Source organism: Thunnus maccoyii, chromosome 7 (genome assembly GCF_910596095.1).
Source record: "Thunnus maccoyii chromosome 7, fThuMac1.1, whole genome shotgun sequence".
In the NCBI taxonomy this organism is placed as follows: Eukaryota; Metazoa; Chordata; class Actinopteri; order Scombriformes; family Scombridae; genus Thunnus; species Thunnus maccoyii.
The window spans coordinates 16081099-16099351 of NC_056539.1; the positions used below are offsets into that span (position 1 = coordinate 16081099).

Genomic DNA, 18253 nt, shown 5'->3' on the forward strand with positions numbered 1-18253 from the left:
TGTCAAATACTTGTGTGACACTAGTTCATTCATCCATTGCAACGTATGTGGAGTTGCATTGCTGTGTTGGTACATGTTTTAATATCCAAGAATACTTTTTTGTCAGTCTGTAATGCCTCTTTCCCTCCTAATTTTCCTTCCTTCTTGTATTACGATTCCACATTTCATCCTCACTCTGTTATTCTACCTCTCATATCTCCCATTTTCACTCTCTGAAGCCTCAATCACATTTACCTTCTCTCTCTCTCGCTGTCTTTTTCGACTCCGTGCTGCCTTCTCACCTTTTATTCTCTCTGTCAATTCCCTCCTATTCATCCACATAGAATGAAAATGTTATAAAATGTTATTACTTTCAGAGTGAGATGGCTTTACTGTGTCTGTTGACATATATAGGGCTGAGGTGTTAATAAGATGCATTCAAGATGTTCCTCGCTGTAATGTCAACTCTGCCTGACTGAGGAGTTTACAGACACTGCAGAATTTGCTCTGCCTCTCTGAGGAAAATGCCTTGTTTCATGTCTGCTAATCTGCTAGCTTATAAATATCTGTTACAGGAATATGTGTGTGTGTGTGTGTGGATTTGTTTGTGTGTGTCTGTGTTGGTGTATTTTTTTTATTTTTTTTTAAAATGTTTTCTCCTTACATTTCAGTTCATTTTGTCTTCAAAGTGAGGCTGTTGAGTGTGACTCTTATCGAGAGGCTGCAGCTGCTGCTGTGAGAATACCACGGCAGCCTGAAGGGACATATTCACACATATACAAACACATACACACACCTTGGTTTACTCACACCAAGCTGACTAAGGCATTACACCGCTAAACAAGCATGAATAATAGCATGTTTGCCTACAGTGGGATATAGATGAGGGATTCTCTGGGTTATTAAAGAGCATCTCAATTAGTTGTACGCTAATTAAGTTGTACACTAAAATAATACTTTGTGAGTACATGCTATTCATAAAGTTTTTTCTACTAATTATATACATTTTTATTTGTCTAGGCAGTGAGCACTATACCGAGCAGAAGTGACCATCGATCATGAAAATCAATATTGTTGATGATACATGATTTTGACTGTGTGCCACTAGCATTACCGTCATTATCTGACATGTTAAATGCCAGGTGATGCCTCTGAATCGGAGAAGAGGAGCTGTAGTGCTCTGTGTATATAAATAGCATGCAAAATAGCAATATTGCACAAGCCTTTCCATGATACATGATGATGTTTCTCAGGCGACACACTCAGTCTCAGGGGTGAAGATGATATATTTCAAGCTATGGCAACATCTATACTCTGGGAGCGCTGGCTATAACGTTACCTCTCTGACCCCCTCTGTTAATGGCATGGCCACCCTGTAGGTAATGGATACTGAATTTCCTCCACCTCTACAGTGTGCCCTCGCTGCGTCTGCTATGGTTACAGTCATGGAGCCTGGGCTCTTATTCTGCTTAGATTAATGGCTCCAGCTTGGACTATTGACACAACACTTATCTTGTTTTTATGAGTCCAGCAGCTTCTATCTATAAACCTTAGAGGCACACGTGTGCACAGTCACACACATAGGAGCGCACACACTTCGCTGAGGCTCCTGCGTGTACAGTTCAGTTACGGTTATATATGCCGTTGACTGTTTGTAATTCAATTGATGTTTCCAACACAATCCTAATGGCTCTGAGGTCAAGATAAAGTGAGGAGTTGAGCAGGCCGTTCACACAGTACACCCATCTCACTCTATGAGGAGCAGACTGCAGCATGACAGATAATGATATTTGATGCTCTGGAGATGGAAGTGGATGTTACACAGCAAACTATAATACAGAAGCAGCGTGGGCATAAGGATGGAGATGGCAATGTCGCCCTGTTGGTCATTGGGTTGAACCCCACATTGCATTTCACTACACATATTACTGTGTATGTAAGAAATAAAGACATTTAAACATTATACCTTATTTAATTAGCTAAATATCAGCATTTTGACCTTGAAATTGTGAGCATGCTGACGTTTTGCTCAAAAGCTTTGCCAAAGTACAGCCTCACAGAGCTGCTAGCATGGCTGTAGGCTATAAGCTACCACTGATTATTAGTTTTTACTTTAAGTAACTCTTCCTGAAAATCTTAGTTACAACTTACTCTAATCATCACATGTTCTAAACTGTGATTATTTATAATCTGATGACATAAAACACTCAACTACTACTAAACACTGTTGTTGTTTACAACTCAGCTGTTATCTCAGTGTTTATTCTCTTCAAACCTGTTTCCAAGTGACCACTTCTAATTATGTAGTTATTTATCACTATACAATTTTTTTTTTTAAGTACCAGTACAAAATACAACTATGCAGTCAGAATTTTACTGTGCACATTTTTTTTTTTTTTTTTTAATTTGAGCCTTGTGGCCTTTTACAGCTGCTGAGGTTGGAAAAGTTCACTCAGTTGGAAATGGACTCCTTCTCCCGCTTCTCCTTTTTTCTCCTCAAGCCGAGGAATTGGTGGCTTCTTTTCCAGAACGCAGGCTTCCTCTTTTTCTCTAGAGCCTTCTCCTCAGAGTCTTTGGCCTCTTCCAGGAGTTCAGGTGCCTGTAAAGAAGGAATGGACTCCTCCTCCTCCTCCTGCTCGCAGACCTCATCCTTCAGGTCTTCCACGAGTTGTGCAGCCTGGGCCTGACTGACCTCTTCCTTGAGGTTTGTTGAGATCTGGATCTTCAGGTCCTCCAACTCCCTGCAGAAGGACTTCTCCCTCTCAGAGGCATCTTGTTGCAGTAGTTTGATTTTCTGCTCCAATTGTTGACGGAGGGCATCCTGCTCAGCTCTCAGCCTCTGGATCTGCTCCTGGTACACTGACGCCTTTTTGGTGTGTGAGTTACTCTCTGTAACAAGTTGCAGAAGGATGTCATTCTTGTGTTTTTCTGCCTCAAGCTCAGTTATGTACTTCTGGATTTCATGGTAGTAGTGCAGTGCCTGTTCAAAACATGCCTGTTTGGAACAGACTGATTTATCAATACCTCGAGAGAACAATGCCCGTCCTCGCCCCATATGCTCACTATTGGTAGATACTACAATTTACTGATGCGCCCTAAACGCCTCACGCGCAGAATATCTGGAGACTACAGTTTTGAAGCTGAGCTGAAGTTGATCGGATGAACTGTAGTGCCTGTTCAAAACGTGCCTGAGACATCCAGCACTATGTCTTGAACATACATACAAAGTTCCTACGTGTGAGGAACAGGAATAGAGCTTAACTCTCTGAACTTTTTAAATTCACTCTCTATGGTAGTTCTTATCACTACGGATGTAATCCCATCTCTGATCACAATGTGGGTTGCAATGGCAGAGCGGCGCTGTCTATATTTCCGCTCGTTGAATCCACATGCAGAAGAAGCAAAAGCAATGTTGTTTATGTTTATGGGTGTTTTTATATATTTCTCGAGAACCGCTCATCCAAACAACTTCACACATCTACATTGCACTTCCTCTATTCCCCAGCAATCCACCTGCCAGGTATGAAGTAGATCGGATGAACGGTTCTCAAGATATGCAAAGGACAAACATGTATACACAAATACATACAGACAGACTGACAGACAGAGATTCCTTGCTTTATATAGAGAGAAGAAACTTTCAGTGTCTCAAGCTCACTCCTCTATACTTTTTCCTTACTTGCAAACAGCTCCTCTTGGCTCTTCTGATCAACCAGCTGTTTTTTTGCTTCCTCCAGTTGTTGACCAAGTTGCCTCCTTAGAGTTTTCTCCTCGAAACACCTAGCTCTCTCTTTTTTGAACAGATCGCTCTCCTGCTGTCTCCGGGTCCTCTCTCTGTGGAGCTTGTTTGTCAGATACTCCACCTGGTCCCAGAGACACTCGTTTTCAGACATCTCTGACTTTAGACTGATGGAGAGCTCTGTGGCCTTTTGTTCCTGAGAGGAAATGTGTTCCTGTGCCTTTTGGATCTGAGCCTTTAGCTCTTCGACCTGCTCGATCAGAGCCTCCTGTTCTGTCCCGCTGAAAATGCTGGAAATCTGCTGACGGGCCCAGTTGTAGCTGTCCATGACTGATAGACTCAGTTCCATCTTGTATTTCTTTCTGAAGATTCACTCACAGTTATGTGTTGCCTGTTGAAAGGTCTGAAATGAAATGACCCGGAATGGAATGAACAGAGTATATAAATACCAATGATGGTGATGTCATAATGCACAGAGAATGTAATTGTTGCTTGATGTCTGGAGTTCCACAATGATGATGTTGATTTGCATGTTTACATTCAGTTTACATGGACCTTCTCAAGTCTCATCAGAGCTCAAAGCAGGCAACCTTGTGAAAACAATACTTGTGAGATACTGCTGTTTTATGTTGCTATTTCTACACAAATCAAATAAGTAGGATAAAATGCGTAATGTGCTTTCTTCTTGAGAGTTAGATGAGAAGATCTATACCCCTCTCATGTCTATGTGTTAAGTACAGAGCTGGAGCCAAAAGGTGATTGGTTTTGCTTAGCATAAAGCCTGAAAGCAGGTCTCACTCCAGGGTTTAAAATCCACCAAAATCCCCACCAACACATTTACAATTCACTTATTAACATGTCGTATCTTGTTTGTTAATGTAAAAATGACAAATTGAATTTATAGACATAGAAATATTCATCTATCACCATCATCAAGGTGGCTGTAGACTCTTAGTCAGGTTTAGAGCTGGTAAACCTGGCTCAGAAATCCATTTGAGCGCCATAAAGAAACAAAGGCAGACACCAGCTTGTTGAATACAGTCACACAGAAGGCACAACAAGGTCTGTGTATTGGTAATGTTTGTTTTGTTTTGTAGCTTTGCAGCAGATCACAGAGAGAGAGAATGAGAATGAGCAGATGAGATATCCCTGTAGGCTTCGCTTCCTCTGTACCTGAAGGATCAAACACACAGAGTGAACCAAACATCACAGGAACCGTCAGCCACAGTTAGGCTAACAGATTGCCTTGCCCAAACTTATGTCTGTCAAAGTGAGGGGGATGGTGTGTGTGTGTTCGTGTGTGTGTGTGTGTGAGGGAGACAGAAAGAGAACAGAAAGGAACTGATGCGATACAAACTATTGCACCAATGACACATGCAACCTTTCTCAGCCCTTGTGGAGGCGCCTCTGTTGGCAGGTGTATACTGACACACACACACACACACACACACACACACACCAGTGAGTATGCTGGGTAATAATAGTCTCTAATAGAACTGTGTTTTCCTCTGTCAGATCTATACAGCTCGCAATGCAGACAGCCTAGCCCCACCAGACCAAAGTGGAAATAATCCAATATCTTTGGATAATGGATAATGTTTTTGAAAATTGAAAGTGTTCACTGTCATGCTCTTTCACACTTCACAGCTTTGAAACTATGTTTTTCCACAGGGATAGGTTAGTTCAAATGATATTTGCCTTAGTTTGAGGGAGAAATATGGAAAGATGCAGATAAGAAGAGCACAAATAGTAAGGGTTCAATAATAACTTCTCTGTATACTGCAAAAGAAATAATTGAATTTAGGAGAAGCAGACTGCTTCATTGAGTAGCTACTGGGGGAAAAAGAAAACAAAGAAAGTTCAATAATTGAATTCCTGTAACGTGTAGATTAGCTGTCGAAAAGGGTGGCCCAGGGCTGGTGTTCACACTAACAGTATTAAGAAACTATTTGCTGTAATTTCCTCCCTTAGCTCACGTAAATATACTGTAATGTTGACTATCAGGTGGGTTGTAACCTCTCAGATCCACAGATGGTGCCCAGACAATCGGGTGTGCGCTGAGCTAGTTTGCCGTGATAATAGCTCCCCGCTGAATAGCAGCTGCTTGACATCAGTCATGATTGGCTATGGTGGGAGTTGTTGCTTGTGATTGGTTGATGGTGGTTAGATACAGACTGCTGATGCTAGCCGCCCGGTTGCCTGGATACAGCCATCCCTCACTGTGTTAATGGCCTTGGCAAAGTGACGGACAGCATAAGTGCTCTGCAGAGGAATTTGCCAATCTGTTGATTCTACTGAGAATATCTTTATACGTCTATGTCATGGATCTGTGTCGTTCTCTGTGTCAGTAAATCTTCTCATTTCTCTTGTTCCCATTCATTTTTCTCTTTGTCACTGCATGCATTTGTCATTGTATGCAGGCAAATACACAAGCAAGTGAACCAAAAATAGGGTTTCTCAAAATCGTACTGTATTTCTGAAATTCTTGTGTTTTTAATTCAGACGCTAGTTTCTTATACAAACAATACTGGAGCCTGAGGATAGTGCTGTTTGTCTGACAGTCTCTCTGTCAGTCCATCACTTTGGTCCAGGACAAAATATCTTGTTAGATAGTTTGGTATGGATAATCATTGTCCTCAGAGGATTCCTAATGATTTTAGTTACCCTTTGACCTTAAGTGTTGTGCCAATATTAGATCACAATTTCTATATGATGGCACATTGGTCAATAATCGATTACTTCAAAAAATAATAGCTGGTTTCCATTAAATTTGGTGTGGATATTCATGGTTCTCAGATGACGAACCTGGCATGTTTCAAAACCTCGGGGGGCATATTTTACCGTACATAGTCCCATGTGTAATTCATTATCCATTTGTCACCTCTATTAAGACCAAAGAGAGGAGTAAGGTTAGATACCGTACTCCTGTTGGGCCTGCAGCCACCTTCTGCACCATGTGGTTCCTGCTTCAGTGCTGCATGCTCTGGCTACACTCCAGAGTCTGAGCCCAGCAGACTGCCTGCTAATTTGTTTTTCTTGGTGGACGGACAGAGGACCCCCGGGCTGCACATTCCCCTGGATACTTGTGTGTTGGTGTGTGTGTGTGATAGAGGCCTAGACGGTTAGACAGAGGTGGCCTGTTTTCGTCTCTTTGGACGCTTGGCCACAGATTGCTGCTATCCCAAGAGCGACGTCTGCAGCTTAGTCGTATTTCAGGCATGGTGTTAATTGTGCACATACATACACATGCACAAAAATACACACCTTATTTTTTTACTTTGAGACTCTTAAGATAGCCTTCTAACCTTTGCAGCCAAGTCTATTACCAGGAAAGAAGTGGAGAGGCAGGAGGAGAATGTAAAAGTGAGATAAAGACATAAACAGAGAATAGAGAGAGGTTTTTTTTTAGAGGAGACATTTGAGAATAAGAGCAGGGAACTGACAGAGAGAGAGATTTATGGAAGAGCTCTGCAGTCATTTATCTATGGACTCGCAAAGTAGACTAACTCATTAAACTTAATGTTCTCAGTGGTCAGTTGAGTGGCCAGCAGTGCATAAACAGACCTACAAATGGTTTTCCACAACTGGACTGTAGTTAAAACGCATCATTACGATGTCCCTTAACCTGCTTTATCACTTGCTGCGAGTTGGACGTGTGCTCTTCACAGCAGTAGGAGTATCAAGGATATATGTGCATTTCCCTCTATGAAATCATTTGAAGTGACCTCACATACCTGCACTGCACTTTACTTTTGACAGACCAAACTAAATGACTTCCTGTCAGCCCTTCCTTCCCTCGATTGTCTCTCAAGGCCAATGACATGCTCCCATTGAACCCTTGCCTTGTTGCCTTGACAACTGTTCTCTCGCTGGGCGGGGTAGCGCTCACTTTCTCAGTGATGGTGTGATAAGTGCTACAATTATGTAAATTCTGTCCAACCAAAGTGTTTTTGCAGATTAGACATTGCTAGCTAAAGAGCTCTCGGCCTGATGCTTTCAGCTCTTGAGTTCTGTAGCTAACAATTCATCCTGCATTGTTGCATTACTGCATGCCTCTGGTCCTCTCATTCATTCACTCTTTCTCTATTTAACACATGCTTTTTGAAGACAGGCGATAGATGGAAACAGGCCAAATATCCATCTAAGTAGATAAATGGACAGATACAGTGTTAGATAGATAAGCACTTTTATATGTCTAAGATGTGGAGATATCTACATATCCTTAAGAGATGGTCATCATATTACTGGTACATCCATAATTTAGATGTTACTTCCTGATAATAATGATATAACTTATCAAACTATTTGTATCAAATTTTAAAGTTGTAGCTTGAAACAATCACCCAGTACAAATATTGTTCTGATTTTAGTACACTGATTGCAATAAACATACTGGTTGAAAGACTGGTTGACCTGCGCAAATAAAACAAACCATGTGAAGCAATCTATATTTATTTACTTTTGTAATTTAACCTCAAGGATGTGTGACATTTCTTCTATCTACTCTCTGAGTTGCATAAAACTTTTAAGTGTACTCGGCAGCGTACTGCCTAAGCTTTGTTGGAGCATCAAATTTCTTGAATTTATTTATGCAAGTTCTTTACTCTCTAACCCCTGCTTTCCCCTATCATCTGTTTACAACCAAACTGTGTCGTTTTCCACAATCCTGTTAGCGTTGCTTTAGTTCTGCCTGTCTGTGCATGTACTTGTGTGCTTTTTTGAGAGAACTCTTGTTCTCTCTTTCAATAACAAGCATGTCCCTAAGAGACAGACTCTCATGGGATGACACAGTTACAACGGCAGCGTTGCAGCAGAGTTTGGTTTTGGCACGTGCTCTATTGCCTTTACGAGGCTTAGAGCGTATGATCCCTGGAGAGCTAAGGCTTTGAACATGGTCTGTCAATGTGTTGCCATTCTTCTCCCTGGTGTCTCTGTAGCCTCACCATTTTCTTAATCTAAAACCAAATATAACTGTGTCTCTACCTTATTGTATAGAGTTGGAAGAAAACAAAATGATAAACTGTATTTGAGAACTTTGAGAGAAAAAGTATCTTATTACATAGTCTATATAGTATATTATGACATATTGTAGCTATCAAATCAGTGAAAGTTTCTTTCTGTGTGTGTGTGTCTGTAGTCACAGAGGCAGATGTTGCTTGTGTAGATGAAACAGACTGCGGGATGTCCAATAGAGATGATTGTTCTCTACAGGGAGTGATGCAGCACTAAGACCACAAAGCTGATGCCACCTGCGGAGCTCAGCCACTTCAGTTGAGGTGTTTTTTAAAGAGACTTAATGCTTTAAAATTGGAGTGTAGAGATGCCTTCCTTTTGAATTGCCTGTTGGCAAACTACAGCCTGAAGGTCATTTTAACTCTCTACTTAGGTTTAGTAATTTTTGGTCACTACCTCCCTTGTTTTTAATGCAAGATTGTGTTTGAAATGACAGAAGCTGGTTTAAATATTGCATAAACCCACAAACAAATATCAGGGAGGCGTGTACACTTGTGTATGTCGGTGCATTTAATGTGTGTGTGTGCCTGTGCGTGCATGTGTGTGTTGAGTACATCGTTGAGACTGTGGCCGTCAAGTCTGAGTGTCTCCTGATTACTCAGTACAGAGAACTAAACCCACAAACAGTGTGTGAAAATACTTTTAGTTCTGCCTGTGGACGGAGGACGTTTGAGTGAGACCATGTTTGTTGGCGTATGCATGAGTGTATGTGTACACATTGGGTATATGCGTGGTTGAAAGGGCTCTTTTGAACTTTGGGGCAGTGCTGGTCTTTTGTTGTCTGTCTGTCAGTCGCCTACGCTCTCCACACCCCCTCTCACCCAGCATCCACCCATCCTCCCATCCTCTCCCTCCTCCCTCTTCATCTCCCATCCTCCAACCACAGCCACAGGCTCTTTCATCAGCCCTCTGTTGGATGAGGGATGGGAGGATGTGTATCTCTGTTTGTGTCTGTCTGAGCTCGTGTGTGTGTGTGTGTGTAGATTCCCACAATAGGTGAACAGCAGAAATACGAACATTTCATCAGTAGCAGTTTGACCTTTCACCTTGTGTGTTATTGTCATTCATTGTGTGACTGGCCCATCATGTTCACATTAGTAGTCTGAACACAGGAGATGACTGCTGCTGCTTGTGAATGGTAGATACAAACACACACACACACAAGATCAATTGTGCCCCTGGTGTCCTTCTAACTAGTATTAGAATGACGTTAGAATACTAATTACCACAACATCAGCTGCAGAGGTGCCAGCTGATAAAGGTCACTATAGACAGGACCTTGTGGGAGGTAGAGTTGTATCACACAGAACACGCTGTGCTGAAATACATCTGAGAATACATCTCCCACAACTTTGTAATCACAAAGCCGCATTTGTGTTGAGATCATAGGCTGTGTAACATGGACGTAGGTGTGAGTTGCAGCTTATGGTTGGTTCCATCATTTCCGTTTGGAGCCAGGACCTTCAAAATAAGGAGTACGGGGTGATGCCTTTCACGCCCTGCCACTAACAGAGAAACAATTTCCAAAATGACCACAAGCACACTTGTGAGAGGGCTCGAATTTAGCGATTGAGACCATAATGACTCGTTGAAAAAAGTGAAAGCTACACTGACTTTAGCCTCAAACTGATAGTTGCCGCTTTGTTGAGATGAAACTTTTTAGTGCTGAAATGATTAGTTGATTGGGATTGCCAAAAATTCTGATAAACAATAAATAATTTAAGTCATTTATAACTCAAAAAATGCCAGACATTGACTTGTTCTAGCGTCTCGGTTGTGAGGATTTGCTGCTTTTCTCTCTTTAATATCATTGAAATTGAATATATCTGGGTTTTGAACATGTTGCCTTTGACTCTACTTGTAATGGGAATTTTCACTATTTTCCAATATTTTATAGACTAATATATAACTAAAAAAAATCATCATATTAATAATGAAAGTAGTCGTTAGTAGCGATCCTAGAATTTTTGCATACACTAGTTAGGTCCAAGACTGAACATTTATACATTACTGAATTGAATGAAAGGACTGTGCTCTCTATTTCATCTGCTATTTATGTGTGTAATTAGATGTGAAATCAGCCGAAGGTTTTTCTTGTTAAGGATTTTCCAGAGGGACAAACAGGACATAATAGAATTCTCTAGATTGAAATCCAGCTGTATCCATGGTAATACAATAAGGCAGCCGCACCCATTACTGGCCCCATGCATTCGGTAATGTACACACACATACCTACCACACACGAAACACACAAAAGGACGCATACGTACACAGAGACTCATTAAGAATTGTTAAGGAGGGGCTAAACCCGCCTCCCTCATGAGCTGAACAAGGAAAAAAATGAGATGAGAGGTGGATGGAGACAGAAAGAGAGCATGTCACTTCAAAAACAAAGCACTGTGGTGATTTGCTGTGACTGCACATGAAAGGGCTCCTTTTATTGGTGAACACATATTGAAGGAATTTGTGTAGACGCTTATTTTTATAGCTAATCATCTATTTTTTTTTATTGAAGAATGGCAGAGATCACTCAAGGGAAAAACAACCTTCATCTTCTCTGTTGCTTGTTTGGTTGAAGAATAGACTTGACTTTTCATCTGTGTTTTTTTTTTCTCTCCCAGCACTGAATCTTCTTTTTCTCAGCAGACGCCTTGTTTGTCACTTGCTCTGTTTTCTGGCTTGTATCCATCTCCTGCTGGCCCCGAGGCTAAAGTCCACTCAGCTGTAATCATTCCTCTTTAGCCTACCAGCCCACACAGGACCTTTGCACTGTCATTGCTACTGTTGATACTGACAAAAGACTACAGCAGCTTGGGCTCCTTCACAGGATGGTTTTCAGGCAGACAGACAGCTGGGGGAACTCTTATGTAGGAGATTTAACTGTCTACTGGTGTGGAAACTAATATAATTCAGACTGAACTTACACTCAGATAAAGTTACAAGTGTGTGTTGCCTCAAATCTGTGTTTGCCTGAAGGCAAAAACTGCTACCTGAGCTGGATGTGCAAACATTTTTCAGACAGAATAGTTTTTGTGTATGTGTGTGTGTGTGTGTATGTCTGTGTAATTCTGTGTTTTTAAGTGCATACACTTGAGGATTTTGTGTCATTTTGATCAAATGTACAGTGTTTTTACATAGTACTGTTTATCATTTTGGCTCACTGAATGGAGCCTTGTAAGATGGAGCTGTAGGTACACACACAAGATTCAAACAGGCTCAGATATGCACAATATGTTGTACTATCACACACACTTGAGAAGGGACCAGCAGTGACCCTGTGAGCTCACTGGAGCTTTTCTCTGTAAAATATTAACAGACACGAACTCTGAAGCCGACTATTAACCTTTTGATTAATGTACAGACAAACAGGTACATGTTGTCTCTCCAGCGCACCACCCAATCTGTCACAATTCAAAAACAGAAGAAACTTGTCATCAGGTTATATTTGAATAATTTTAAAACTGATGTTAGTAACTGTCAAAATGTTGTGACTGACATTAAGTTATTTGTTCAACAATAGTCAACACATTTTCTCAGCAAATCTAATAAAGTGAAATAATGTATGTATAAAAAAGAGACCTATATAATATCCGTTTGATGCTATGATTTCAGCTGCAACTCCATCATCAGGCATGAATGTATAGGTAAAGTTAAAGGTTCAAATGTATATATTCGACATCAGAAATGTAGCATGTAAATTAAGGTACAAGTCAATAGAAGGCAGACTGTTGTAATATTTTTATGCCTTTGATGTTTACTTCATTGACAGGATATTTATTTTTTTCTTTTTGGTTGAAAAAATATAAACAGTTATATTTGACTAGCATAACTACAGTATGGTTGGCAGAACATATCACTAATACTGATAAAATGTTCAGTTCAATTTATTTCTTCCACCCTTGTGTAAGACCACCAGCTAAATACCTAAATGTAGAAAAGTCAGGTTCTGTAACCCTCTTGCACAGCCAGCAGCATGGGTGGGAGGGGGGATACCTGTAGATCCAGCTGGGCCGGTGTTGCTCCATCCATCACAATAAAGGTGTTTGTGTAGAGCACAGCTCCGCTCTGTGGCATTTTAAAGCCCTTAAAGGACAGCTGAAGCCTGCTGTAATGAATAACCCATCAGCTTGGCTGGGGCTACCAGCCGCCACAAGGGTCCTCCCTGTCACATCCATCATCTGCCAGGCGGGCCGCTCGGCACAAAGGGAGGACCGCTTAGCCAAAGAAGTGGGGTACAGGTGTGTGTTCACGTGTTAGGTCCTGTTATCAGAGTCAGTGACACCAATGAGCTGTGGTGATTAGACCGAGTTTGACCTCTCGTTTATTACTTCTTTATCTTAAGAACAAAAACAACTGAATGAGTGGGAGGGGGTGAGAGATGAGGGAAACACAGGAATGACATTTGGGGTGGTGGGAGGATGGTGGTGTGGGGGTGCATTGGGAGAGGTTGTCCTGGTCCAGAGGGGTTTGAGAGACACAAAGAGCTGCAGCTCCCAGAGGACTCTTCTCCATCAGCCCACCCTGCTTTTATTACTGGCCTGATTAATCTCACCTATCAGCACAGCAACGTAGCCATAATATATGATTTCTCTCTCTCTCTCCCTCCCACTCGTACACACACACACACACACACACACACACACACACATACACGTGCACAGTTTCCCACAGGTATTCTTAAATCCATATGGACACACCCCTGTGGTCTGTCACATGACTTGCTCCCATGGTAACAGAGACAAAGACTTATTAGCATACTTGATGAATGCTGTATATCAGTCTAAATATACCTACCTGCGCTGAATAAATGCACTTTATATTAGTGTAATACTACTCTTTCACCATTAACCTGTTACTCTGAACAACAAAATCCATCTCATATTAAAATATAGACACTAATCCCGACAGTCTTGGAGGATTCAGTCTATGTTTGTGAACATCAACTACTCGCTTCCAAAAACAGAATCCCTCGAGGCTTTTGTGCGGGGCTTTCCTTATGGACAAAGTGTTTGTTCAGCCTTTAACAGCTTAATGAGCTTGTTTGTATAGTAGCTCTATAAAACCATGGCAACATTTACGTGATTTCAAGTAACACAAAACCTCAAGTTATTTTTTTCTTTCTTGTGATCTTTTCCCACAGCCAGAAATTCCAGGCCAGACAGGAAGGAGAGAGAGTTTTTTTTTTATACTCACACGCTCCCTGCGGGGCCCTCAGTATAAAAGGGTTTTCATGTTACTGTGCCAATAAGCGCCTGGAGTGTTGATACCTCTATGTAAAGGGTCAGTGTCAACCTAAAGGTTATAGAATATTGCCAAATCCGTGGGCCGTCTTAGGGAGTCGAGACGGGGGAAGTGAGTCCTCTGTCAGCTGTTACTGAGATGCTTTTGAGCAAGGCATTTTATTCCCTCAACTGTGTAATGCATGTGCTCAGAGTTATGCATTATGTAACTTTATTATAAAGACATGGAAGTAGAGATAATGCCCCATCCACAACTAAAAACTCTTCCTCTGATGCATTTTAGTAGCATGCATTTGGCTTAATTTGTGTTCTGGGAAACTAAGCCTCCAGTATCATTTTATTTTTCCATCTATCATGAGCTGGTGCTTTTTCAGTCTCATTTCAGTTGGTTTGTACTGCTCTTTTCCTCTGCTCAGTGAGATGTGCAGACCGGCCTAATCAGAGATCCGAGTATTGATTTCCAGGCGCTCAGAAAAAAAGGGCTCTTGCTTGCCATGCAATACAAAGGTACTGAGTAGGCCCAATCAACACTTATTGATTATTTTACGCTGACTGCTTCCTTCTGGCGTGCAGTTTTCTGTTCAGCATGCCTGCTCGTATGAAATATGTGTGTGTTTTATTCTGTTTCTGTCACTACAGGGATATATTGTTGTCATGGAACATTTGTCTGACCTGGGGAATAAATTGGGAATAAATGAGTAACAGTGAGGCTGCATTTTATCAAATAATCAACATAAGTACATTCAATCATCCGACTATCATAGAGTAATACCCAGACACACACACACACACACACACGAAAAAGGAACACCTGCTCATTCGCATGCATGCACACAGTCACACAGTGATGTGAGAGCAATTGGCTGCAGCAGCGGAGAGGCCAACTCCCGGAGTTGGTTGCTAATGGCTACAGGATCCAGGGGAGCGGGGGAGAGATGTCGATAATGACAATGTCACTCCCAGCCAACCAGCTCTCAAAAATGGGACAGGACACACACATTTACTGAGACACATGCAAGTCTATTGGTGCATTTATAGCACACAGACACACACACACACATGCCTAGATGCTGAAATGGAAGAGCAATTTTCTTCCAACCAGGTGGCTGTGTTATTATAGCTGTCAAAAAAGCGACTCTGCTCCAGAGGGACATTTTGGCTTCATGTTCAGCGTTTGAATAGAGGATTTTCTTTCCTATTTTACACTGCATGTACTGTGATCAGCATGTAATTTCACTAAATATTAATTTCAATTTCAAGGTCAACCAGCAATTACTTTTCTTAAGCTTTCTTATTTTCTGTTAACATACACGTTGTTTCCTTTTGATGTCAATAATTGCTAATGTCTTTAGCTTTTATAACATTTACAATGTCTTTAATAGGTTTTGTTGCATTAGAGGGGAGAGTCTGCCCTTTTCATTAAGTCTGCTCTGGTACTCCAGTGTATCATGGGAGCTCTAGTTGTGTGACAGTTAATTTCCTTTTTCCATTCATCTTCAATGTCAACTGTTTTCAAGGTACACAACAAATCAAGTGGTTGCACTCATCTGTCCGTTTGCCACAACTGTTTCTTTTGTAACAGTCTTACCACAATTTTCATTTTCCACATTTAGCATTTTTTAATTGCAAGTGCCTCATTTCGCTGTACAATTCTTCACATACGAATCAGTACCAGTCTTATATTATCGTTCAGATTGACCAGGGAATTCCTCATTCTTACGACATGCTGTATGTTTCCAGTGTAACAGCAGGCCAACCAGATTACAATAGAGCTAATGTAGATGATGTAAGGTCATGCAAAACCTACAGGACAGCTACTCTGTTCTGAAGTTCCACTTGTGTGCTCGTTCACTCACACTATAATATTGAATGTCAACTGTCACCAACTGAACTGTGCGTGAAAATAAAAAATAGAAATTTAAACACATGAAGAGACAAGAAGTAAACTAAATCATTCTGAAATTATTGTAAGCCTGCATTAAACTGATACTCCAAATGGTTTGTTACACAAACCCATCTGAGAAGTTGTCCTTGCAAACTGTTTGGAAAAGGGCAGGTACTTTCAAAAAATACCTGGCAGGTGATTGGATGAATCATCTGTCTGTCTCTGTCTTACCTTGCGAGCTGGATTCGCGAGATCACACAAGAATCCTCACCTGATTGGTCTGAACCACAGGTGGTTTGGACACAAGCGCATAACTTGAAGCCTGCTTACCCGCAATAAAAACGGCTGCAGCATTTCTGTAAGGTTCCTGTCATGTGCTGCAAAGTAAAGAACATATTCACATAAACAATAACCCACAAAATTATGTTTTTCCTTTTGAAAATAGTATGTGATTTGATTTTTAGAACTACAACCTCTGACAGCACTTTACTGCTACATGTAGTGCAATGCAAGCAAACAGGACCCTGATGACTTCATCCGTGGCCTTCCAGTACAGACATGGCCCTGTTATTTTCCGTATGAATGCGGTGAGTCTAAGATGCCACCCTTATCTCTTCCACTTGGTCGCACATGGATCGACTGAACGAGCTCAGTGAGGAGGAAAGATGAGGAGAAGAGGACCGGTGAAGGAGAGAGGTGAGAGAGGAAGTAGATATATATTCTGCCTCAGATTTCTGATGCTGTCTTTTCTCCACAGACTAGATGATTCATATCAATCATGTTTGCGTAACGCTGAGAGCAGAACATAAACCTTATTGTAATCCTAATGAGGCATGACCATGTAGACCAGCCCTGACTAATGGAGTTAAGCTGCTAGTTGGCGATCCTGAGAAGAGATTAGAGACTCTGTATCTATTCACACTATGTCATTTACTTTTCTCTGCTTTGATCCTCCAGAGGAGGATAGAAAAAAATGGTAGAAGACAAAAGAAAGTTATTAATTTCTGTACAGTACACAGAAAGATGTCGTTTTTGCCTTCACCTGTTATACTGTCCCTTTGTGCTTCAGTCTATTTTCTAATAGACCTTAAACTTTCCTCATTAACTGCACTATATTTAATAGTCACTACATTAATTATCATTTAGATAAGGACTTTTGCTCTCCCCTTACTCAAGATGAAATTAAATAGTCAATGCAATAGACTAATATACAAGACAAAACTATACAATGTAGTAGAAAATATGCGCATACAGAAACAGTCTCACCACAAATTGACAATTTCCCCTCAGGCTCTGGGCATGTGCTGTGAGTTCACACAATGCTGATGAGACGTGACGCCCTCCAACTCTCGCTCAACCACCAACCTCCCTCCTGTCTCCCTCGTTCTCCCCACTGCTCTCACTCACTCTGGTACTCCTCATCTCCTTCCTTTACTCCTCTTTGCACACCTCCCCTAATTTTTTAATTAGGTTTTGCTTCATACTGTATAACCTTCATTCCAGCTCAGTGAATCAGTGAGTAATTTTCCAAGAGCAGCCTGCTATGTTGCCTCCCCGAGCTCTGTGCTGCCATATTGTCCGGTCACAGTCATAGCAGGCTCATATATATGTAAACATGCAAGCACTTTGAAGTTGAAGTTCTGTGATTTAGAGAAACAGTACCTGCAATGCAAACCTAATGTCAGACAGACCTTTAGGCTTAAACTCTTAGATTGTGTGAAGAACGTACAAAAACCTACAATGCACTTGTGGTCACCAGGCTTTCCAAGAGCATAAGAGAAGTTTCTGATGTTGGAGCTGAGGTTTTTCATATGCATGCAAACTTTGGAGTTGACAATGTGAACCTTAGTTTCTGCTTTCTTCTAACACAGTTTTTTCATCCACCATTTGTACCTAAACATACTTACTTCTTGCATTTCTCCTTTGAACCACATACTTGAAAGCTCAAGATATATAATGTCACAGTGTGAAGATGCACTTCTCCACACAACTTAACAAGAACAAAACATCCTATACCGTGATCCTATTCCACTTTCTTTTCATTAAGACAGTTCTTGACAGAGGTTGCATTTATATAACTATCTTGCCGGCCGATCCTTCAGTTTGCTACATCTTTTAGATGCAGACATCACATGTTTCAGAGGAGATTGCTATCAAAGTGATGACATCCTCTGATCCATAAACACATAGATGTACTTAATGTGTAGTGGCTCCAGGTAGCCATTACAAGATAGTGGTTCCCTAATGGCATTTAATGGAGGAAATTCAAGTAAAACACATGCACTCATACACACACACACACACACACACACACACATTTCGAGGTTGTATGTTGTGGTGGGAAGTACCAGCATATCCTGCTGTGTCAGCTTTGTCTTTTCTCCATCATACTGTTCT

The 18253-nt window shown here is 41.2% G+C and overlaps 2 protein-coding genes across 3 annotated transcripts in view; one reads left to right on the top strand and one right to left on the bottom strand.

The window, feature by feature from the left end:
- The window catches only part of xpr1a (xenotropic and polytropic retrovirus receptor 1a), a 72853-nt gene that overhangs the window by 22405 nt on the left and 32195 nt on the right, over window positions 1-18253 (top strand). The gene's annotated exons all lie outside the window — the stretch shown is intronic.
- LOC121901037 (filamin-A-interacting protein 1-like) lies at window positions 2352-4126 on the bottom strand. The gene is made up of 2 exons (XM_042417670.1): window positions 3659-4126; window positions 2352-2868 (listed from the first exon to the last, which is right to left on the bottom strand). The coding sequence occupies exons 1-2, from the start codon at window positions 4065-4067 to the stop codon at window positions 2432-2434; spliced, it is 846 nt and encodes a 281-aa protein (XP_042273604.1). The 5' UTR covers window positions 4068-4126; the 3' UTR covers window positions 2352-2431.

Coding starts and splice junctions, on each gene's coding strand:
- LOC121901037 (XM_042417670.1), bottom strand. CDS start 4,067: ATGGAACTGAGTCTATCAGTCATGGACAGCTACAACTGGGCCCGTCAG. Junction 2,869..3,658: donor CCAAGAGGAGCTGTTTGCAA/GTAAGGAAAAAG, acceptor AACTTGTTACAG/AGAGTAACTCACACACCAAA.